At 25.4% G+C, this 24719-nt stretch overlaps 1 protein-coding gene across 4 annotated transcripts in view; it reads right to left on the bottom strand.

Moving 5' to 3' along the window:
• LOC117174186 (plexin-A4) overlaps positions 1-24719 on the bottom strand; it is a 599034-nt gene that overhangs the window by 4844 nt on the left and 569471 nt on the right. For all 4 annotated transcript variants that reach the window (XM_033363033.1, XM_033363035.1, XM_033363037.1 and 1 more), the window contains 5 exons: positions 23532-24021; positions 16637-18287; positions 12548-12761; positions 12246-12429; positions 7993-8703 (listed from right to left, as the gene is read on the bottom strand). In XM_033363033.1, the coding sequence (XP_033218924.1) occupies positions 7993-8703; positions 12246-12429; positions 12548-12761; positions 16637-18287; positions 23532-24021 (3250 nt within the window). The remainder of the gene's footprint in view (positions 1-7992; positions 8704-12245; positions 12430-12547; positions 12762-16636; positions 18288-23531; positions 24022-24719) is intronic.

The raw sequence follows: 24719 nt of genomic DNA, 5'->3' as shown, positions 1-24719 counted from the left end.
TTTCTTTCGGCTCTTGCATTTCTCAAAGTTTGAGACCGATATTTTATGTATAAAAAAAGTTGGAACGTTCAAAAAATGTCGAGGTTCAGAAAAAAGATAAAAATAATTTTCAGTGGAGTTCCTACCAAAATGCAGTACCTAAACGTACTTTATTGTACTCTAATACATTTTCCAAAGTTTCAGCTCGATATTTTATTTATAAAAAAAGTTCTTAGGTTTAAAAAAACATTCAAACAAAATACGTGAATTTTTAAAGAAGTAGTGTAATTTTCAAATAAAAATAGATAAATTTTGTATTGAGAATGGAATATCTAGTTAAATATTTAATTTAAGAAATAAAAATTTAACTAACATGATTAGAAATTTAAGATTCTCGGTTGAGAAGTTATCTTTTTGACTCGAAATTAGTTACTTTTTTAAAATTAATCTTCTCTTATAAAAATTTAATCTTATTTAAACTTAAAATTAAATTATTTGGTAAAAATGTATCTTGTTTAGTTGAAAATTGATGTCTTTTTTTAAATTTGTGTTATTTCTGATGAAATTAAGCTTGTCATACTTGAAAATTCCTTCTTTTTTAATTTAAATATTTTCTTGCAAAATAATGATTAAACTTGTTGAAAAATTATCTTTTTCAGTCCAAAATTTATATATTTTATTAAAAATTCATCTTTTTTGTTAAAATGATTCGTTTTGTTCAAATGTGACGTTTAAAAATTAATTTTCAACAACAACAAAAAAACGATTTTCAACAAACTAGTTCAATTTTCAATTTAAGGGATTAAATTTGAACTAAGATGGTGAATCTTTAATTTAAAAAATTATTCTTTAACGAAAACGTTGAATTTTCGACTTAAAAAATTAATTTTTAATCAAAAGCGACATATTTTGAACCAAAAATAGTGTCGTTCAATTTTCAGATATAAAAAATTATTCTAAAAAAATTTTACCGAAAAAATGGATTTTCAATTAAATAAAATCAATTTGGGGCGAAATAGTAGTTTCATTTTCCATAAAAAGAGATGGATATTTAGGACAGAAGATTGAATTTCTATCAAAAAAGATCATTTTTGCACCAAAAATAAAATAGCGTCATTTTTTAAAAAATTCAGAAAAATTTATTTTCATTCAAAAAGCCGAATTAAAAAAAAATTGTTAAATTTTCAACCAAGATGATTAGTTTCTACTTAAAAAAGGTTGAAATTTAAACAAAATAGGAACATGAATTTCAAAAAAAAAAATAAAAAAAATAAATTTTCAATCAAAAATTTCATCTAGAATAGTTAATTTTATAGTTGATAAGTGAATTTTTAACCTCAAAAAAGAATAGGATTTTCAGCCTAAGAAACTACTTTTCAATTAATATGAAGAAACTTTGACCAAAAATATCTCTGAATTTTGCGTAATTCTATGAATTTTCTTAAATTCTATCATTTTCTCAAATTCTCTTAATTTGATTGAATTCTCTGACTTTTCTTGAATTTTCTAAATTTTCTTGAATTTTCTGAATTTGGTTAAATTCTTTAAATTTTATTTAATTTTCGGAATTTGAGTTATTTTATGAATTTCGGTGAATTTTGTTCAATTCTCTGAATTTTTTTTTAATTTTCGGATTTTTTAAAATTCTTTAATTTTTCTTGAATTCTTTGAATTTGATTAAATTTTCTCAATTTTGTTTAATTTTCAGAATTATTTTTAATTCTCTAGATTTGTTGTAATTTTCGGAATTTTGTTTTATTTTTTGAATTTTGTGTAATTCTCTAAATTTTCTTCAATTTTCTGAATTTGATTTAATTCTTAAAATTTAATTTAATTTTCGGAATTTAGTTTCCTTTTATGAATTTTATTGAATTCTCTGAATTTTTTTGAATTTTCTGAATTTAATTAAATTCTTTAAATTTTATTTAATTTTTGGAATTTGGGTTATTTCTATCCATTTCGCTGAATTTTGTCCAATTTTCTGTATTTTGTTTAATTTTCTGAATTTTTTTAAATTCTTTCATTTGTCTTGAATTCTCTGAATTTGATTAAATTCTCTCAATTTTGTTTATATTTCGCAATTTTGTTTAATTCTTTGAATTTTGTATCAGTTTTGGAATTTTATTTAATTCTTTAAATTTTGTTTAATTCTCTGAATTCTCTAAATTTTCTTGAACTCTCTGAATATGTTTAGATATTCTAAATTTTGCTAAATTCACTCAATTTGGTTGAATTCTCTAAATTTTTCTTTTATTCTCGGAATTTTGTTTAATCCTCTGAATTTACTTTAATTCTTTAATTTTTCTGGAATTCTCTGAATTTGGTTAAATTCTTTGAAATTTGTTTAATTTTCGGAATTATTTTTAATTCTTTAAATTTTTTGCAATTTTCGGAATTTTGTTTTGTTTTTTGAATTTTGTTTAATTCTCTAAAAAAAACAATTAGTTGAATGAATTCTCTAAATTTTCTTAAATTTTCTGAATTTGCTTTAATTCTATAAATTTAATATAATTATCGGAATTTAGTTCATTTATATGAATTTTGTTGATTTATTTAAATTTTTTGGAATTTTCTGAATATAATTAAATTCTCAAAATTTAATTTAATTTTCGGAATTTAGTTTAATTCTAGGAACTTTGGTGAATTCTCTAAATTCGGTTGAATTCTATGAATTTTCTTAAATTCTATCATTTTCTCAAATTCTCTTAATTTTATTGAATTCTCTGGATTTTTTTAAATTTTCTGAATTTAGTTAAATTCTTTAAATTTTATTTAATTTTCGGAATTTAGGTTATTTCTATCAATTTCGTCGAATTTTGTTCAATTCTTTGAAATTTGTTTAATTTTCGGAATTATTTTTAATCCACTAAATTTTTTGCAATTTTCGGAATTTTGTTTTATTTTTTGAATTTTGTTTAATTCTCTAAAAAAAAATTAGTTGAATGAATTCTCTATATTTTCTTTAAATTTTCTGAATTTGCTTTAATTTATAAATTTAATATAATTATCGGAATTTAGTTCATTTATATGAATTTTATTGAATTCTATGAATTTTCTTGAATTTTCTAAATTTTTTTGAACTTTTTGAATTTGGTTAGATTCTCTTAATTTAATTTAATTTTCGGAATTTTTTTGAATTCAGTGAATTCGTTAGAACATTGAATCTGCTTACATTCTCTAAATTTTTTGTAATTTTCGGAATTTTGTTTTATTTTTTTAATTTTGTGTAATTCTCTAAAATCCCAATTTTTATTTTCTTATATTAAAAATGTAAAGTATTTAAAAATCCATGAAAACAAATTCTTTAATTTTCACAGTTTAACCAATTTTCGAATGGAAATCTTCCAAAATTTTTTAGAATCTTTCCAAGGAACTTAAAATCTTTAAGATCCTTTGAAATTTGGTTTATTCTTTATATCCCTGAAAATGTTTCGAGAATAAAAAATTTGTTTATATTTTATTTGACTTCTTTTATATTTTTTGACTTGTTTTTTATTCGCTCAATTTTATTTTATTTTCGGAATTACTTTTAATTCTCTGCATTTTTTGTTATTTTCGGAATTTTGTTTTATTTTTTGAATTTTGTGTAATTGTCTAAACTTTCTTAAATTTTCTGAATTTGCTTTATTTCTATCAATTGAATATAATTATCGGAATTTAGTTAATTTATATGAATTTTGTTGATTTATTTAAATTTTTTGGAATTTTCTGAATTTAGTTAAATTCTTAAAACTTAATTTAATTTTCGGAATTTTGTTTAATTCTAAAAATTTTGTTAAATTCTCTGAATTTTGTAGAATATTGAATTTGCTTGAATTCCCTAAATTTTATTTTATTTTCGGAATTTTTTTTTAATTCTCTAATTTGGTTTAATTCACTGAATTTACTTTAATTGCTTAATTTTTCTTAAAATCTCTAAATTTCATTTAACTTTCAGAATACTGTTTATAAATCTCTAAACTTTCTTAAACTCTCTGCATTTTTTTTTTTTTAATTTTCTGAAATCCTTTAATTTTCTGAAATCCTTTAATTCGCTGAGATCTTATCCAGTTCCTCACTCGAGTATATTGCGCCATATTGTGCATTCGAATCGGGAAAAAGATCCAGAATCAGAATTGTTTTTTAAATCTTTACATTTTTTTAATTTTCTCAATTTTGTTTCATTTTCGGAATTTTGTTTAATTCTCTGAATTCTCTCAATTTTGTTGAATTCTCTGAGTTTTATTTGATTTTCCGAATTGTATTTAAATCTTGAAATTTTCTGAATTTGGTGAAATTCTTTTAATTTTGCTTAATTGTCTCGATTTTGTTTAATTTTCGGAATTTTGACTAATTCTCGAAATTCTCACAATTTTGTTGAATTCCCTGAATTCTCTGAATTTTGTTTAATGTTTTTACATCTTTATTTTTTTTAATTTTCTGGATTATTTTTAAGGATCCAAAATTGTGTAATTGTAAGAATTGCTTTTGATTCTCTAAAGTTTGATTAATTTTCGGAACTAATGTTAAACTTTAAAAATTTAAGTATAAAAGTTTTTAAATCAAAAAATTTGGTATCTTCGAAATTTTGATCAATTCTGTGAATTTTCTTGAATTCTCTGATTTTTGTTTAATTCTCGGAATTTATTTAAATTCTCTACATTTTGTTGAACTCTCTCAATTTTCTTGAATTCGATCGTTTTCTCGAATTCTCTGAATTTTCTTTAAATTTCGGAATTTGGTTTATTTCTATGAATTTTGTTTACTTTCTTTTTTAATTCTCTAAATTTTCTTGAATTCTCTGAATTCTCTAAATTTGTTTGAATTATCTGAATTGTGTTTAATTTTCGAAATTATTTTTAATTCTCTAAATTTTAAATTCTTTGAATTTTAAACTCTGAATCTAAAAATGTTTAGATTTAAAGTAATAAAATCTGAGCTACAAATTAAATCACTTAATAAAGTGAAAAAATATTTAATTTTAAACTTTACCAATTTAAGTATAAAAGTTTTTTAATTAAAAAATTAGGTATATTAGGCATTTTTTTTGCATTCTCTAAATTTTGTTGAATTTACGGAGTTGTTTTTAAATCTCTAAACTTTGATTAATTTTCTCAATTTTGTTTAATTCTTGAAATTCTCTGAATTTTGTTTAATTCTCTGAAATTTTCTTAAATTCTCTGAATATCGTCAAATTCTTTAAAATTTCTTTAATTTTAGGAATTATTTTTCATTCTCTAAATTTGTTTAATTTTCTGAATTTTGTTATATTTTTTGAATTTTATTTAATTCTCTGAAATTTGTTTAATTTAAAAAAATTTCTATTAATTTTCGAAATTTTGTTTGATTTTCGGAATTTTCTTGAATTCTGTAATGCTATTTAATTTTCGGAATTGTTTTTAAATCTTTAAACTTTGATTAATTTTCTCAATTTGGTTTAATTCTTGGAATTCTCTCAATTTTCTTAAATTCTCAGAATTTTGTTTCATTCTGTAAATTTGGTTTAATTCTCTGAATTGTCTAAATTTTGTTGAATTCTCTGAATTTTGTTTAATTCTCTGAAATTTCTTTAATTCTCTGAATTTGCTTAAATTCTCTTAATTTTGCTTAATAATCTCGATTTTTTTTAATTTTCGGAATTTTGTGTAATTCTTAAAATTTTGTTTAATTCTCTGAATTTTCTTTAATTTACGGAATCATTTTTTAATCTTTCAATTTTGTTTGACTTTCGGAATTTTGTTTCATCTTCGAAATTTTGTTTAATTCTCTAAAATTTTCTTAAATTCTCTGAATATGGTTAAATTCTTTAAAATTTCTTTAATTTTCGGAATTATTTTTAATTCTCTAAATTTGTTTAATTTTCTGAATTTTCTTTAATTCTCTGAAATTTCTTTAATTCTCTGAATTTGCTTAAATTCTCTCAATTTTACTTAATTTTCTCGATTTTGTTTTAATTTTCGGAATTTTGTGTAATTTAAAAATTTTCTTTAATTCTCTGAATTTTTTTTAATTTACGGAATCATTTTTTAATCTTTCAATTTTGTTTGATTTTCGGAATTTTGTTTCATCTTCGAAATTTTGTTTAATTCTCTGAAATTTTCTTAAATTCTCTGAATATCGTCAAATTCTTTAAAATTTCTTTAATTTTAGGAATTATTTTTCATTTTCTAAATTTGTTTAATTTTCTGAATTTTGTTATATTTTTTGAATTTTATTTAATTCTCTGAAATTTGTTTAATTTAAAAAAATTTCTATTAATTTTCGAAATTTTGTTTGATTTTCGGAATTTTCTTGAATTCTGTAATGCTATTTAATTTTCGGAATTGTTTTTAAATCTTTAAACTTTGATTAATTTTCTCAATTTTGTTTAATTCTTGGAATTCTCTCAATTTTGTTTAATTCTCTGAAATTTCTTAAATTCTCTGAATTTGCTTAATTCTCTCAATTTTTCTTAATTTTCTCGATTTTTTTTTTAATTTTCGGAATTTTGTGCAATTCTCAAAATTTTGTTTAATTCTCTGAATTTTCTTTAATTTACGGAATCATTGTTTAATCTTTCAATTTTGTTTGACTTTCGGAATTTTGTTTCATCTTCGAAATTTTGTTTAATTCTCTAAAATTTTCTTAAATTCTCTGAATATGGTTAAATTCTTTAAAATTTCTTTAATTTTCGGAATTATTTTTCATTCTCTAAATTTGTTTAATTTTCTGAATTTTGTTTAATTCTCTGAAATTTCTTTAATTCTCTGAATTTGCTTAAATTCTCTCAATTTTACTTAATTTTCTCGATTTTGTTTTAATTTTCGGAATTTTGTGTAATTTTAAAATTTTGTTTAATTCTCTGAATTTTCTTTAATTTACGGAATCATTTTTTAATCTTTCAATTTTGTTTGATTTTCGGAATTTTGTTTCATCTTCGAAATTTTGTTTAATTCTCTGCAATTTTCTTAAATTCTCTGAATATCGTCAAATTCTTTAAAATTTCTTTAATTTTAGGAATTATTTTTCATTCTCTAAATTTGTTTAATTTTCTGAATTTTGTTATATTTTTTGAATTTTATTTAATTCTCTGAAATTTGTTTAATTTAAAAAAATTTCTATTAATTTTCGAAATTTTGTTTGATTTTCGGAATTTTCTTGAATTCTGTAATGCTATTTAATTTTCGGAATTGTTTTTAAATCTTTAAACTTTGATTAATTTTCTCAATTTTTTTTAATTCTTGGAATTCTCTCAATTTTGTTTAATTCTCTGAAATTTCTTAAATTCTCTCAATTTTTCTTAATTTTGTCGATTTTTTTTTTAATTTTCGGAATTTTGTGCAATTCTCAAAATTTTGTTTAATTCTCTAAATTTTCTTTAATTTACGGAATCATTTTTTAATCTTTCAATTTTGTTTGACTTTCGGAATTTTGTTTCATCTTCGAAATTTTGTTTAATTCTCTAAAATTTTCTTAAATTCTCTGAATACGGTTAAATTCTTTAAAATTTCTTTAATTTTCGGAATTATTTTTAATTCTCTAAATTTGTTTAATTTTCTTTAATTCTCTGAAATTTCTTTAATTCTCTGAATTTGCTTAAATTCTCTCAATTTTACTTAATTTTCTCGATTTTGTTTTAATTTTCGGAATTTTGTGTAATTTAAAAATTTTGTTTAATTCTCTGAATTTTCTTTAATTTACCGAATCATTTTTTATTTTATTTTCGGAATTGTTTTTAATTCTCTAACTTTGGTTTAATTCACTGAATTTACTTCAATTCCTTAATTTTTCTTGACATCTCTAAATTTCGTTTAACTTTCAGAATATTGTTTATAAATCTCTAAACTTTCTTAAACTCTCTGCATTTTTTTTTTTTTTTTAAATTTTCTGAAATCCTTTAATTCTCGGAAATCTCTTTTTCAGTTTCTCACTCGAGTATATTGCGCCATATTGTGCATTGGAGTCGGGAAAAAGACCCAAATATCAATAAAATAAAATGAAATAAAATGAAATAAAATGAAAGAAAATAAAAGAGAGCAATGTGGGGGCAGTTACCTAATCTATGATCAGACGTGGAACAACTGTCCATGAAGGTTTGGGCGACAACAGACAAACACGAGTCGACAATATTCGACTTGTGGATGTCGAAGACGAAGTTCGGATTCTTGATGAGATTGACCCAAAACCTGAGCGGCAGCGAGTTGCTCTTCCAGGTGTGGACGACTTCCGGGTCGGAGATGCCGTGATGCAGAGCCTGGTCGTCCAGGAAGTCGAACATGTACTTGATGGCGAGCGGCAGCGCCGAGCCTCGGTGCGCCGTGCTGAATATCGTCTCGAAGAGGTCGTCGACGAACTTCTGCAGCGTGCCCTTGGTCGCGAGGAGACGCGTCAAGTAGATCTCCGAGACCATTTTGTTGCCGCGCTCGCCCTCCTTCTGCGCGTCCGTGTCGTGGTGCTTGACGAGATGCCAGGCCTTCAGACCGCCGTCGTGGTCGTGATTGAGGGGCGAGGTGGCGCGCGACAACGGCGGACTCGCCGAATTGAATTTACTCAGATTGAGGGTCTCGTATTTGTGGGACTTGTCCGTCTTCTCCGAGAGAATCGAGAGATTGTAGATGGAGGACTGTTTCGAGACGAGATTGAGCGAGGCGCCGTCGGGCACGCGATAGTGATTCAGAGTGTTGCGCTTCTTCCACTCGCCCTCCATTTTCGTCGTCGAGTCCTCGTCGTAGAGGATCAGTCGGCCCGAGGCTCCTGTTCGCCATTCTGAAATCAGAATCAGATTTCCAAAAATTCCGTTTTTTTCCGGTTTGCTAACAAACACTTTTCACGGTCAATCAAATTTCAAAAATCCAATTCTCAAGCTCAGAATTTTTACATTTACGGTTGTGAAAACTGAGCTGCAAAGTAGAGCACTTAAGAGTGGAAAAATTTTGAATTTTAAACTTTACAAATATAAGTATAAAGGATTTTTTCATCAAAAATTTCGTATTTTCGAAATTTTAATTAATTCTCTGAATTTTGTTGAATTTGTTTAATTTTGTTTGATTCGCCGAAATCTGTTAAATTTTAAGAATTATTTTTTATTCTCTAAATTTTGTTTAATTTTCAGTATTTTCTTGAATTCTCTGAATTTTGCTTAATTCTGTAAATCTGGTTTAATTCTCTGAATTCCTTAAATTTTGTAGAATTCTCTGAATTTTGTTTAATTTTCGGCATTTTTTTTAACTCTCGGAATTCTCTAAATTTTGTTGAATTCTCGGAATTCGCGCAATTTTGTTAAATTCTATTAATTCTCTCAATGTTTTTGAAGTCTCTGAATTGTGTTTTATTTGCGGAATTGTTTTTAAATCTTTAAATATTGTTTAATTCTGTAAATTTGAATTAATTCTATGATTTCTCTAAATTTTCTTGAAGTCTCTGAATTTTGCTGAATTTTCGAAACTTTGTTTAATTCTATGAATTCTCTCAATTTTTTTAATTCTCTAAATTTTGTTGAATTCTCTGAATTTTGTTTAATTTTTAGAATTGTTTTTAAATCTTTAAATTTGTTTGATTTTCTGAATATTGTTTAATTCTCTGAATTCGGTGAAATTCTCTCAATTTTGCTTAATTTTCTCAATTTTGTTTAATTTTCGGAATTTTGTATCATTTTTGGAATTTTGTTTAATTCTCTAAATTTGGTTTAATTCTATGATTTCTCTCAATTTTCTTGAATTCTCTGAATTTTGTTGAATTTTCGGAATTTGGTTTAATTCTCTGGATTCTCTCAATTTTATTCAATTCTCTGAATTCTCTAAATTTTGTTGAATTCTCTGAATTTTCTTTAATTTTCAGAATTGTTTTTAAATCTTTACATTTTTTTAATTTTCTCAATTTTGTTTCATTTCCGGAATTTTGTTTAATTCTCTGAATTCTCTCAATCTTGTTGAATTCTCTGAATTCTCTAAATTTTGTTAATTTCCCTAAATTTTATTTAATTTTCAGAATTGTTTTTAAATCTTTACATTTTTTTAATTTTCTCAATTTTGTTTAATTTTCGGAATTTGGTATCATTTTTGGAATTTTCTTTAATTATCTAAATTTAGTTTAATTCTATGATTTCTCTCAATTTTCTTGAATTCTCTGAATTTTGTTGAATTTTCGGAATTTTGTTTAATTCTCTGAATTCTCTCAATTTTATTCAATTCTATAAATTCTCCAAATTTTGCAGAATTTTCTGAATTTTCTTTAATTTTTAGAATTGTTTTTAAATCTTTACATTTGTTTAATTTTCTCAATTTTGTTTTATTTTCGGAATTTTGTTTAATTCTCTGAATTCTCTAAATTTTGTTGATTTTCCTAAATTTTATTTAATTTTCAGAATTGTTTTTAAATCTTTACACTTTTTTAATTTTCTCAATTTTGTTTAATTTTCGGAATTTTTTTTTATTCTCTGAATTCTCTCAATTTTGTTCAATGCTCCTAATTCTTTAAATTTTGTTGAATTCTCTGAACTTTATTTAATTTACAGAATTGTTTTTAAATCTTTAAATTTTCTGAATTTGGTGAAATTCTTTTAATTTTGCTTAATTTTCTCGATTTTGTTTAATTTTCGGAATTTTAAATAATTCTCGAAATTCTCACAATTTTGTTGAATTCCCTGAATTCTCTAAATTTTGTTGAATTCTCTGAATTTTGTTTAATTTTCAGAATTGTTTTTAAATCTTTAGTTTTTTTAAATTCTTTGAATTATTTTTAAGTCTCTAAAATTGTTTAATTTTAAGAATTGCTTTTGATTCTCTAAACTTTCTTTAATTTTCGGAACTTTTCAATGTTAAACTTTAGAAATTTAAATATTAAAGTTTATAAATTCAAAAATTTGGTATCTTCGAAATTCTGATCAATTTTGTGAATTTTCTTAAATTCTCTGATTTTTGTTTAATTCTTGGAATTTATTTAAATTCTCTACATTTTGTTGAACTCTCAATTTTCTTGAATTCGATCATTTTCTCGAATTTTCTGAATTTTCTTTAATTTTTTGAATTTGGTTTATTTCTATGAATTTTGTTTACTTTTTTTTTAATTCTCTGAATTTTCTTTAATTTACGGAATCAATTTTTAATCTTTCAATTTTGTTTGATTTTCGGAATTATTTTTAATTCTCTAAATTTGTTTAATTTTCTGAATTTGGTTTCTTTTATTTTTTGAATTTCATTTAATTCTCTGAGATTTGTTTAATTTTAAAAATTTCTTATAATTCTCAAAATTTTGTTTGATTTTCGGAATTTTCTTGAATTCTGTAATTCTATTTAATTTTCGGAATTGTTTTTAATTCTCTAAATCTTGTTTGATTGTCAGAATTTTGTTTAATACTCTCAATTTTCTTGAATTCTCTGAATTTTATTCAATTCTCTAAATTTTATTTAATTCTCGGAATTCTCTAAATTTGGTTGAATTCGCTGAATTTTGTTTAATTTTCGGAATTGTTTTTAAAATCTTTGAATTTTAAACTGTGAAGCTAACAATTTTTAAATTTGAAGTAATAAAATCGGAAGTGCAAATTTTAAATTTTATAAATTTAAGTATAAAAGTTTTTTAATATAAAAATTTGGTATTCTTGGAATTTTGATTAATTCTATGAATTTTCTTGAATTCTCTGAATTTGGTTAAATTCTCTAAAGTATGTTTAGTTTTCGGAATTATTTTTAATTCCCTAAATTTTGTTTAATTTTCGGAATTTGGTTTAATTCTGAAAATTTGGTTTAATTCTCGAAATTCTCTAAACTTTGTTGAATTCTCTGAATAATGTTTAATTTTGTATTTCAAATTTTTTGAAATTAGTTGAAAATATTATTAATAATTCTAATTTTTATAAAAATATTAAGTAGAAATTATTTTAATGTATCAATGAAAATAATTGTTCGTTGATTTTTATCTTGTGAACTGATTCATTAATTACCAACTGATTAATTTTTTATCACGATATAAAACTTTACTACAATCTAAAATGATAAAAAAAATTAAAATTTTCGAATTATATCTCGCTCTCTAATATTACAAATAGTAATTCTAATTTTTAATTTGATTAAATTGATTTAATTTAATAAATGAAAAAATAAAAATTAGAATTTTAAATATTATATTAAATATTTATTATTATAACTATTATTTATTTATATATATATATAGTATATTTATATAATAAAATTTTATATAAATATTTTAAATTTCAAATAAATTAAAAAATGTCTAATTTATTATATTTATTATTAGTAAATAATTATTCGAAAATTGGGCAAATTTTGAAAATGAATAAAAAATCTTACCCAGATCGAGGTCGTCTTTTCTGGGCCTTTGGCTGTAAGGTGTGGCCCTGTAGATGGTGTCAAGCGACTTTTCCTTCACTTGATAAATCGTATCACAGTCCAAAACTTTGACGGGCACGTTTTCCGTGTTGGGATCCAAGCCGCCGACAAAGACTGCCTGTTGCGAGATGGATACATAGACAGTCTGGAAATGATAAAAAAAAAAAAAAAAAAAATTTGAAATGCAGTTATACATAAAGAAGACATAAAGAATCATCAGTCAGTTATTGAAGATCTGACGAACAATAAATATTATCACTCACCATGTGCTTGAAATCAATAGATTGTCTGATCAACTTTTCCTCCGACAAGGAGTACCTCGCCTCTGATGTGATCGAATCTACAGGACCTTTATCGACTTGTTGTTTCATCGCACGGAAGAGCATGTACAATGGTTCGCCCGCACATTCTCGCATGAATTTATACAGCAGGAAAGTGAACCAAGCCGAGAGCATTTTTTCCGCGACGCTCTCAGTTCTAGAATTAAATATTTGCGTTCGTTGAAAAAAAAAAGGAAAATTCGATAAGTCACTAATAATACTGATCCAAGAGCAAAAAGGGGCATTTTTCATGAAAAGGGGAAAGATTTAACATTTATTTTTTACATTTGGAAAAAAAGAAACAACCTTTTTTTTTAAATTATATAGTTTTAACATTTTATAAAAAAAAAATAAAATTACCGAGAGAAAATTGCCGAATTATAAAACATCCGAACTAGTAAATTCAGGAATTTGAAGAATTAAATTCCTTAAACAAAATATTATTTATTTATTAAAAGTACAGTTGTCAAATATTTGAATGGAAACAATTATTTTTATGGTTAAAAGTTTCTAAAATTATCGTTTGAATTTAAAGTAAGAATCGGAAAAAATTTCATCCAGAAATATATTTATATTTTTCTACATAAATATTTGATTATTTTATTTTTAATAAATAATTTATATATTTAAAATAGATATATATTTTGGGAATTTCATTTTTCAGGATTTTTCAGTAGTTCTATATTTGTATTTTCTAATATTAAGCACATAAATTATTTAAATATCCATGAGAAACAATTTTTTAATTTTTAGCCTTTCAAAATTTGTAGAAATGAAACATTTTTAAAAATTTATAAAATCTTTATATGTAACAATATATTAGAATTAGAATACTACTTTTATTTAATTTTATTAACTATTTTAATTATAGTTTTAAGATTAATATTATTCATTTATGAAAAAAAATATATTTATAATTTTATTATTATATTAATTATATTAATCTTAAACTTTGGATCAATTAATCATTTTATATTTTATGTGAAATTAGAATAATTACAAAAATCTTATTATTTTAAATCCAATCATTAATTTTAGAAACTTTAAACATCAAAAACATTTTTAAATATTATTTCATTATTGCAATTTTAATAAAAAATTTATTTTTATGAAAAGATTTTATTTCTTTAAGATGATATATTTCAGGAATTTTATTATTCGTCGGAAATTCTATTGATAGGGAATTTTACATGCAGGATATTTTATTATTTGAGAACTTTCCCGTGTCGGAAATTTCATTTTTCAGGATTTTTCAGCTGTCCCAATTTTTATTTTCTTATATTAAAAATTTTAGGTACTTAAAAATCCATGAAAACAAATTCTTTAATTTTTACGGTTTAACCAATTCTTGAAACGAAATCTTCCGAAAATTTTTAGAATCTTTCCAAACAACTTAAAATCTTTAAAATCCTTTGAAATTTTGTTATATTCTTTATATCCTTGAAAATGTTTCGAGAATAAAAAAATTTTTATATTTTATTGGAAATTTTAATAATTACAAAAATCTGGAACATTTTCAGGCAATGTTTTTGAAGAAGATTTTAAAAGATTTTCGAAAATTTTGAAGATTTTAAGATACTTTTTTTTTAATTTTGAAAGATTTTTTAAAAGTCGTAGGAAAAATTCTAATAGTTTTAATAAATGTTTAAATCTTTTCAAACAATTTTACAATTAATTTGAAATTTGAGGATTTCAAAATATAATTTTTAATCTGTTAAGGATTTTGAAAGGTTTCAAGAAAAAAAATTTCTCAACATTTTTAGGAAAATTTTCAATGATTTATTATGTTGCAAAATTAACTTTGCGAGATTATTAAAAAAATTTGCTAAGCATTTCATAGGATTACAAAAATGATCAAGACATTATCTGAAGGATTCAAAAATGAAAAAATTTATAACTTTGAAATATTTTAAGACATTATAAACTTTTTCTTAAAATTTCTATGAAAAACGTGTATGCTTTTTTTATTTCAGGAAATTACTTAAAATAATGGAATAACCTTAAATGATTAAAAAAATTTCAACAATTTTTAAAAACAAAAATTTGGATGGTTTTAACACAATTTTTCTTTAATTTGAAATGATTTTTCAAAAAATTTAATAATAAATTTGATTTATTCTGAAAGATATTCCTAAGCTCTGTCGAATTTTTAATCAATATGTACCTTTTTTAAGATTGAAATAACAGAAAAAAATTGTAATAATTTTTAATCAAAAAAATTAATTTTAAGAGATAATTTAAAAAGATTTTGAGAAATTTTTTAAGATTCCCAATTGCCAACAAAGGATATAATAATTGTGAAGACCAATTTTTGTTAATTCTAAAAGATTTTGCAAATAAATCGATTCAGTTGGAAACATATTTAGTAATTTAAAAAGTTTTGGGGATTAAAAATATTTTAAACTTAAAAAGATTTTTAAAAAAATGAAAACCTAGATATTTCAAGATTTTGTTTGAAAAATGTAGAAGCTTTTTAAAAATTTTAAAAGGTTTTAAGAGAATAAAAAATGTTTCTCAAGATTGGTAGAGATTTTTTATTTTGTAAAATAAATTTTAAGAGAAAAGCGAAAGATGTTCCAAACATTTCAAAAGATGCAAAATTTAAAAGAAAATATTTAATTTTTCAAAATTCCAGGAAAACTTTAGTTAGTTCAAAAGATATTTTCCTAGAAAATAAAATCATGCAAAAACTAGACATTTAATATTGAATTATTCATTTTAATTATTATTAAATTATTAGTTTATAATTAATATTTGTTTATTATTATTTGAAAATGCAAGTGTGAATAAATGGGAAGAAGTAATGACAATAAAAATTCAAAATAAATTACAAATGAAAAACAAACAAAAAAAATACAAATTTAGTTCTAAACGAAAGCATTCTTCTTTAACAACAATATACAATAATAAATAATAATAAAAAAATTTTTTTATTTGATAATGTTGTAAATTATTGAAAACTTAAAATTCAATGGCCTCGAATTATTATTTTTTATAAGTAAAATTGGAGTCATAATAATTTTCTTTTAGATTTGTGTATTATTATTCGAAAATGCAAGTGAAAAAAATGAAAAACAAAGAAAAGATAATTATAAAAAAATTATAAAATATAAATCTTGTTTTACATTTGTATATAACTAATTGGTCATAAAATTATGAAGAAGAAAAATGACAAAAATTAAAAAAAAAACAACAAAAAATGAAGAATGAACGATAAAAAGAAAAATGCTAGTTCAAAATAAAAACATAGTTTCTCAACAATAATTTATGATTACCTTAAATTACAAAATTTTCTAAATTATCGAACATTTAAAATTCAGTGGCCTCGAATTATTTTCTTTTTTTCAAGTAAAATTGGAATCATTCATTTAGATTTGTGAATTATTAATTGAAAATGTAAATGAAAAATGGAAATAATGGTGATATAAATATTGCTTTATATTTGTGTATTATTAATTGGTAATAAAAGTATACAGCAGAAAAATGGGAAAAATTGAAGAAAAAATGAATTAAAAATAATGAAATAAAGAAAATGAAAGGAAAATTTTAAAAATTGAAAAGAAAAATGCTAGTATCAAATAAAAGCATACCTTCTCACGAATAATTTATGATTATTTAAATTTTGATAATGTTTTACTACGTTGAATTTATACTGCACTAAACTTGGCGCCCTCTATTGGCTGCTTACCCAACCTAGATAACGTAAAATGTTGAAGTATCGGTCCACAAACTAACTTACACCGACATCTGTTAAAAAATTATCGAGTACACAAATAAAAAAATTTAATTTGCAATAAAAAAAATATAGAGGTAATTAAATGAGATAAAAAGTATCCTATCCTTTAAGTTGGACCAAATTACACGTTATGTACCGAATTTCATCAAGATCGGTTAAGTAGTTTCGGAGTTTAGTGGTGACAAACATCGTGACACGGGATTCTTATATAGATAGAAGATATTATTAATTGGTAATAAAAGTATGAAGAATAAACGAAAAAAAAAGAAAAATGCCAGCACAAAATAAAAACATACCTTCTTAACAACAGTTTCGGATGACTCTTCCCCTCCATGCACTTCTCAATAAGCTCAGCGAGAAGCGTCTTCAAAATATCCGTACAATACTCCATCTTACTCTGAAGCGTCACCATAATCAGACTCGCCACATTGACTCGATCCCTCATCGAGAAATACCTATTACTCTCCAGAGTGCGTACAAAAAGCAGCAAAAAAGTCTTGTTCATAATCAGCTGTCCAAAGAGCCTCAGTCCCTTCTCCTTGCGCTGCAACTCCGGTCGGTCCCACTGAAGCACCACATGATTCTCCATATTCGGGAAGAGAATCTTCATCGAGTAGGTGCGATAATCCAAGAACGGTATTCCACCACTCGTCAAATCGCCAGTCAGATCAGTCATTTCCGTCTGCAGTTCCGCAAAAGCCTCCTTGCACTCGGCCGCGACCCGCAGTTCCAAAATGTCCATCTGCTCCTGCATATTCTTGAGGACTCGATTGCTCTCCGTCGACTTCCGACGATATGCGATCAGGAAGGCGATGAAGACGAAGACGAGGATAATTATCGCGGCTATCACGCCGATGAGCGCGGGTTTTGAGAGCGGCCCGTTGAGCCCCGCGGGCAGAGCATAGCTCAGTTGTCCTATATTGAAGCGCAGCGTCGACCCGACAATCACAACCACTTCCGGAAGTTCTTGCTTATTCGGGAGACCCTCCACGTCCAGGGCTGGGGGTTGTGCGACTGGCGGCCTGCAGGTGAGTTGCTGTCTCGACAAAGAAGTCACGTTGCAATAGCTATTCCCGATCTGGACGACGACATCCGACTCCTGACAGGCGCGATCGAGATGTTGTCCGTTGATGGTCAGATAGTCACTCTTGTAGTACTTGACCGCTTCCTCAAACTCGTCGTAGATCGGATTCGGATAAAGGAGGAAATGATTCGACAAGACTTGAGAGAGATTCTGCACCCCGGTGACATTGTCCATCCGGAATCCGTATTCCAAGGACAAGGGTCTTTCCGCGTCCAACACGACATTTTCCGGGATCTCGATCTGGGGGGATTCGCAGACCATGCTCGTGTTTGTGATGACTGTGCAGCGCGAGACGAACATCTTGTCGTCGTAGTAGACGTACATCTGAGGGGAGCGGATCACCGCGAGATTCTTTCCCGAGACGGTGATTTTGATGCCACCGGCTGGGATGCCTTTGGGGATCTTCATTTGCCCACCGACGCCGCTCTCGACGCTCTCGATGGTGGGATCCGCAACGTAGCGGAATTTGCCGCTGTAGGTGCGAACGCCCTCATCGAAAAGCATCTTCAGAGTGCCGTTCAGAGGCTGATCGCTAGCACTGGTCATGCATTGGGCTTCACTCGGTTCGGTGCTGGTGATCATGCAGGGAAGCTCGTCGATGAAGGCTTGGATTTTGCTACCGGCGTTCATGTATCGGCCGTAGATTCGGACGGTTGTGCCCCCACTGACGGGGCCTTCTTGGGGATCGATTGCTGTGATCACGGGATCTACGAACTCGAAATTGTACTCGGATTGACCGCGAAAGTCTTCGATTTTTACGATCACGGGGCCTTTTCTGGACTCGGAGGTGCCAGGGCCGTCGACGCGACATACTATTTGTTTGGTGCGGATGTAGAGCTCGCGGTAGGGTTGACACTGAATTCCTGAAATGAGAGGGTTCATGGATTAACCCTCAGAGACCAGACATTTTTTTACCCTTACTTACCCACACTTGGTCTGGAGGCCCTAGAAATTTAATTTGCTTAGAAATTTCGAAGGAAGCAACTTTTTTAGTATCCAAAAGACTATTACTTGCAAATAACCCGTCAGTCCATCAGACCAGAGTGTGGGCTTCGAGGGTTAAAATTCAAGAAATTTAAATCAGATGAAAATCACATTTAAAATCCTATTTAACGTCCAATAATCTAATTAATGTGCAGAATTCCGGAAAATAAAATCAGACAGAGGGTGACCGTTTTAATCAAAGAAAAAAGTGCCCGGTTTTTTCCCGGTTTGCAAACAGTTTTCCGGACAACTAAAATTTTAAAAATCGAACTCGGTTCTAAACATTTTTCCATTTAAAGCAATAAAAAATACACAACAAATCAAAGCATTCAAAGTGGAACTCTTGAATTTTAAACTTTTAAATAATCAATGAACTTTAAAAAAATTTATAATTATATTATTAAGTTATTTTAAGCTAGAAACATAAAAAAATGTAATTTTTCTTCAACTTAAAAGTTCTTAAATTGAAAGATAAATTATTTGCATTTTTAATAATTTAGGCATCCTTGGAAGGCTTTAAAATTTTATTTCAAAATCTTGAGAAATCTAGAAGTTATTTAAAATTTATTTTAATTTTAAAACTATTTTTGTCATTTTTTCAGAACTTCTAAATAACTTTTAAAATTAATTAAATTTGTTTTCAAACTTCTAGAAAATCTTGCGAATTTAAATAAATTTCCTTTAAATTTGGATTTAGGAATAACGATCTAATTTAGAACAAAATCTAGATTTTTGCAGACTACAAACAAAAAATTTAGAAGCTTTTCAAGCATTTGGAAAAATTATTTTAACACAATATTTAAAAAGATTTGAAGCGATTTCTATATAAAAATTCAACAATTTTGCTTGCAAATAAAACATTTTTTAAATAGAACAATTTTTTCCTGAAAAAGAAAAGAAAAAATTTTGTTTTTTAGAAAAACAATAAAAAAAGTGGAAAAAAAGGATAAAGGAAATAAAGATTCTCAGTTTTCTTTCCTTTTTTTTATTTTTGTCCAAAAAATAAATTTTTTGATTTTATTTTTTAGGGAAAAATTATTTGCTTTTTTCAAATTTCAATAAGAAAATTTTATGGTGGTTGTCCAAACTTTTTAGTTGGATTCTTAGTTTTATTTTCAGATTAATTATCAAACAAAACAGTGAATTTTCTACCTGAAAATAAATGTTTCCAAACAAATAAATGAATTTACAATAATTTAATAAAAATGTAAAATAAGATTAATTCTTGAAAAAAGAAGGGAACTTTCTGCCGAAAAATAACATTATTTCAACAAAATACATCATTTTTTAACGAAAAATAAAATTATGAATCTTCAACTAGAATAGTTAAATTTTAAACCAAATGATGAATTTTCCACTAAAATTATGAATATTTAAACAATAAGATAAATTTTAAAACAAAAACATTAATTTTCTACCGGAAAATAAAAATTTTCAACAAAATAAATGAATTTTCAAATAAAATGAATGAATCCTCAACTAGAATAGTTGACTTTCACGCCAAACGATGAATTTTTATAAAATAAGATTAATTATCAAACAAAACTGTAAATTTTCTATTTAAAAACAATTTTTTAAAGAAAATAAATTAATTTTTAAACAAAAACGTAAATCCTCTACCTAAAAATAAACATTTTCAAAAAACTAAACAAAACTTTCAAATAAAATTAATGAATCTTTAACTAAAATAGTTAATTTTTAAACCAGATGATAAATTTTTAAACAATAAGATTATTTATCAAACAAAAAGGTGAATTTTCTACCTAAAAATAAAGTTTGTAACCAAATAAATGAATTTTCCAATTAAGTTAATGAATCTTTAACTATAATAGTTGAATTTTAAATAAAATGAGGAATTTTTGACTAAAATTGTAAATATTTAACTAAAATACTTGGATTTTAAACAGAAAATTTGAAATTTTAAACAATAAGATTAATTCTCAAACAAAAAGGTTAATTTTCTACCAAAAAATACAAATTTTTAACAAAATACATAATTATTTAACGAAAAAGTTTAATTTTCAATTAAATAAGACAAATGTTCAACTAAACAGTTAAATTTTTAACTAAAAGATAAAAGAATGTTCAATAGAACATGAAATAGCTACATTTTTTCTTTAAAAAAATTAATTTTTGACCAAACTGATAAATTTTAAACTAAAATGATGAATCTTCAACTGAAATACTAGAATTTTAAACCAAAAAAATGATTTTTCAACTAAAACAATCAATCATAACTGAAATAGTTTAATTTTCAACAAAACATAAATTCATTTTGACTAAAAATGATAAATTGTCAACCAAAACTGTAATAATTGCGTTTTAAGTTAAGAAAATGAATGTACAACCAAACAGGACGTATCTTCAACCAAAAAATATCATGCGTTTTAAGTAAAAAACAAATTTTTAAATAAAAATGGAATCGTCAGTTTTCAATTGAGAAATTTAACCATTTCATTCTTGCTTAAATATTTATTTTTTTAATTACGTATGTTGTTCAAAATTCATTTTTTTGGTTGAAGATTCATTTATTTAGAGGGAAATTTAAATATTTTATTGAAAATTCGTCTCTTTTTGCTTAAAAAATCATTTTTTAACGGAAATTTTAACCATTCCATTTTTAGTTTAAAATTGCTCAATTTTACTCAAAAATGCACGTAGTTTTTTCAAAATTAATTTCTTTGGTTGAAGATTCATTTCTTTGGCTAAAACTTTTAATATTTTATTAAAAACTCGTATTTTTTGGCTAAAAATATTTTTTAACTGAAAATTTAACCATTTCATTTTTGCTTAAATATTGTTTTTTTTTCAAACGCGTATTTTATTGAAAATTCGTCTCTTTTTGCCTGCTAAATCATTTTTTAACTGAAAATTTAACAATTTCATTTTTTGGTTTAAAATTGATCAGTTTTACTTCAAAATGCACTTAGTTTGTTAAAATTTAATTTGATTCATGATTAATTTCTTTGGCTTAAAATTAAATATTTTTTTTTTGAAAATTTTTTTTTTGGCTAAAAAATCATTTTTTAACTGAAAATTTAACCATTCTATTTTTACTTAAATATTGGTGTTTTTTTCTAAGTCACGTATTTTGTTGAAAATTCATCTTTTTGGCTCAAAATTCACTGTTCTGTTAAAAAATACTTTTTTTTATTAAAGCTTTGTTATTTTTGTAGAAAATTCGTTTTTTCCGTCTAAAATGTAAATTTAGTTTCGGATTCATTTTATGACATTCTGGTAATTTATGGCAATAAAGAGGGTAAATTTGGTAACTTGCATAAAACACTCAGAATTAAATTTAAATTGAAAAAAAAATTTGAGGAAATTTATGAAATTTTTTGGTCATTTATAAATGTTCATGAATTTTCGGTAATTTATTGTAATTTTACAGGTAAATATGGTAACTTACCATTAATTACCCAAAATTAAACTTAAACATTCAGATAAATTTCTGGAAATTTATGAAATTTTTTCGTAATTTGTGATTTATGGTAACTTATCAGAAATCGTCTAAAATTCAATTTCAATTTTGTAAACAAATTTCCGGAAATTTATGATAAATTTTGGTAATTTATGGTAATATTACCGGTATATTATGGTAACTTACTATAAATTGCCAAAAATTCAATTTTAAACATTTTTATAAATTTCCGGAAATTTATGACATTTCCTGGTAATTTATGGCAATATATAGGGTAAATATGGTAACTTGCGGTAAAATAAAAAAATGAATTTCAACCATTTTTATAAACTTCTGGAAATTTATGAAATTTTTTGGTAATTTATGGTAATATTACAGATAAATATGGTAATTTACCATGAAATACCCAAAATTCAATTTAAAACATTTTTATTCATTTCCGTACATTTATGATATTTTTCGGTAATTTGTGGTAATATTACAGGTAATTTATTGGTAACTTGTCATAAATTGCCCAAAATTCAATTTCAATACGTTTATAAATTTCCGAAAATTTTTAGAAATTTTTGGTAGTTTATGGTAATTTGTCAGGAAAATATGGTAATTTACCATGAAATACGCAAATTCAATTTTAAACATTTTTATAAATTTCTGAAAACTTATGACATTTTCTGGTAATTTATGGCAATATATAGCGTAAATATGGTAACTTGCGGTAAAATAAAAAAATCAATTTTCACCACTTTTATAAACTTCCGGAAATTAATAAAATTTTTTGGTAATTTGTGGTAATATTACAAATAAATATGGTAATTTACCATGAAATACCCAAAATTCAATAAAAAAATTTTGTTTCAATTTCCGGAAATTTATGACATTTTCTGGTAATTTATGATAAAATTTAGGGTAAATATGGTAACATGCGGTAAAATAAAAAAAAATCAATTTTAACCATTTTTATAAACTTTCGGAAATTTATGAAATTTTTTGGTAATTTATGGTAATGTTACAAATAAATATGGTAATTTACCATGAAATACCCAAAACTTCATTTTAAACATTTTCATTAATTTCCGGAAATTTATGACATTTTTCGGTAATTTTTGGTAATATTACAGGTAATTTATGGTAACTTATCATAAATTGCCCAACATTGAATTTCAATATGTTTATAAATTTCCGAAAATGTATGAAAATTTTCGGTAATTTACGGTAATTTCACAGGTAAATATGGCAATTTACCATGAAAATTGCAAAATTCAATTAAAAACATTTTTTTAAATTTCCGGAAATTTATGAAATTTTTTGGTTATTTATTGTAATATTACAGATAATTTATAGAAAACCAAGATAAATTACTTTAAATTCAATTTAAAAATGTCTACAAACTTTCGGATATTTTTGATAATTTACGGTAATTTGACTAATTATATATGGAAACTTTTCATAAATCACCGCAAAATTGTATTATCTACTACCAAAATGTCTTTAAAGTTCTCAAGATTAGTAGGCTCATTATTGTAAAATGCGAGCTCATAGATGTATAATTTTCTTTATTCACCTTTGACCTCACTTTTTACTCCCTAGGGAGTAAAGGGTACTCTTTTACTCCCGAGGGAGTTATAACAAGCGGATAAAGAATCCAAAGAAAATCCCGAACAATAAATATAAAAAAAATAGTGAAAAATCGTAAAGTTCTTACCAGCAACTGAGACTCCAGCGTAGATATCGTCAAAGGTCTTTCCAAGATTGATTCCGCGGATCGTGACGTTGGTGTTTCCTTCCCAAGGACCCATCATCGGCTCGAAGGTATGAATCTCGGGATTCGGACAGGTCTGATTCCTGTTGAGCCAGACGCCCTGACCTCGATCGCACTGGTCCTTGACCTCACATCTGTCCGAACTCTGGCACCAGCCACAGCCGTACTTCTGAGCCAGGGCGAGACACATGCCGCAATTGTCGGCCATGTCCCGGCATCGGTAGATCACCACGTGAATGTTGTCGGGATTGTCGAGCGGCTTGGAGCCACCCCAGATCACGGCGAAGGGTACGGTGATGTTGGGCGCGCGAGAAGTGTAGGAGAACTCAGTGTCGTCGCAGTAAATTGTGTCGGCCAAGAGGCGGGCGTTTACGCTCGTCACTCGACCCTCGATATTGAATTGACACACGAATCGCGTCTGGATTATGAATTGCTGCAAGCAACGACGAATCGAGGTTTTAGTAGAGCTTTCGAAAGATTAGCAACAAAGTTATTTTATTTGTTTGCAAATTTAAGAAAGTAGACTTAGTCTAGATTCTTTAGGGTGGTATTTTTTATGGGTCATCCACAAATTACGTAAAATGTTTTTCAAAATACAAAAAAAACCTCTATGTAAGATTCCGGAAGATTTTTTAAAGATTAGCTATGGAAAGATTATCAACAAAGTTATTTAGTTTGTTTGAATCTTGAAGACTCAGTCTAGCTTCAATGGGATGGAATATTTTATGGGTCATTCAAAAATTAAGTAAGACGTTTTTCTGAATTAAAAAAAATTCTTAATGTAAAATACCGTAGGATTATTTGAAGTTTAGCTATGGAAAGATTATCAACAAAGTGATTTAATTTGTTTGAAAATTGAAGTCTTTAGTCTAACTACAGTGGGGTGGAATATATTATGGGTCATTCCAAAATTAAGAGAGACGCTTTTCTGAAATTAAAAAAAAACTCTCCATACGATTTTTTTAAATTAGCTATGGAAATATTAGCAACAAAGGTTTTTTTTTTACTTATTTGAAAGTAGAAGAAAGTAGACTCAATCTAGCTTCAGCAGGATAGAATATTTTATGGGTCATCCAAAAATTCAGTAAGATGTTTTTATGAATTTAAAAAAAAAACGTCTATGTAAGATAA

The sequence above is a fragment of the Belonocnema kinseyi genome, chromosome 6 (genome assembly GCF_010883055.1).
Source record: "Belonocnema kinseyi isolate 2016_QV_RU_SX_M_011 chromosome 6, B_treatae_v1, whole genome shotgun sequence".
Classification (NCBI taxonomy): domain Eukaryota; kingdom Metazoa; phylum Arthropoda; class Insecta; order Hymenoptera; family Cynipidae; genus Belonocnema; species Belonocnema kinseyi.
Note: the sequence above shows the minus strand (reverse complement) of the source record. Positions and strands in the feature narration are given on the sequence as shown.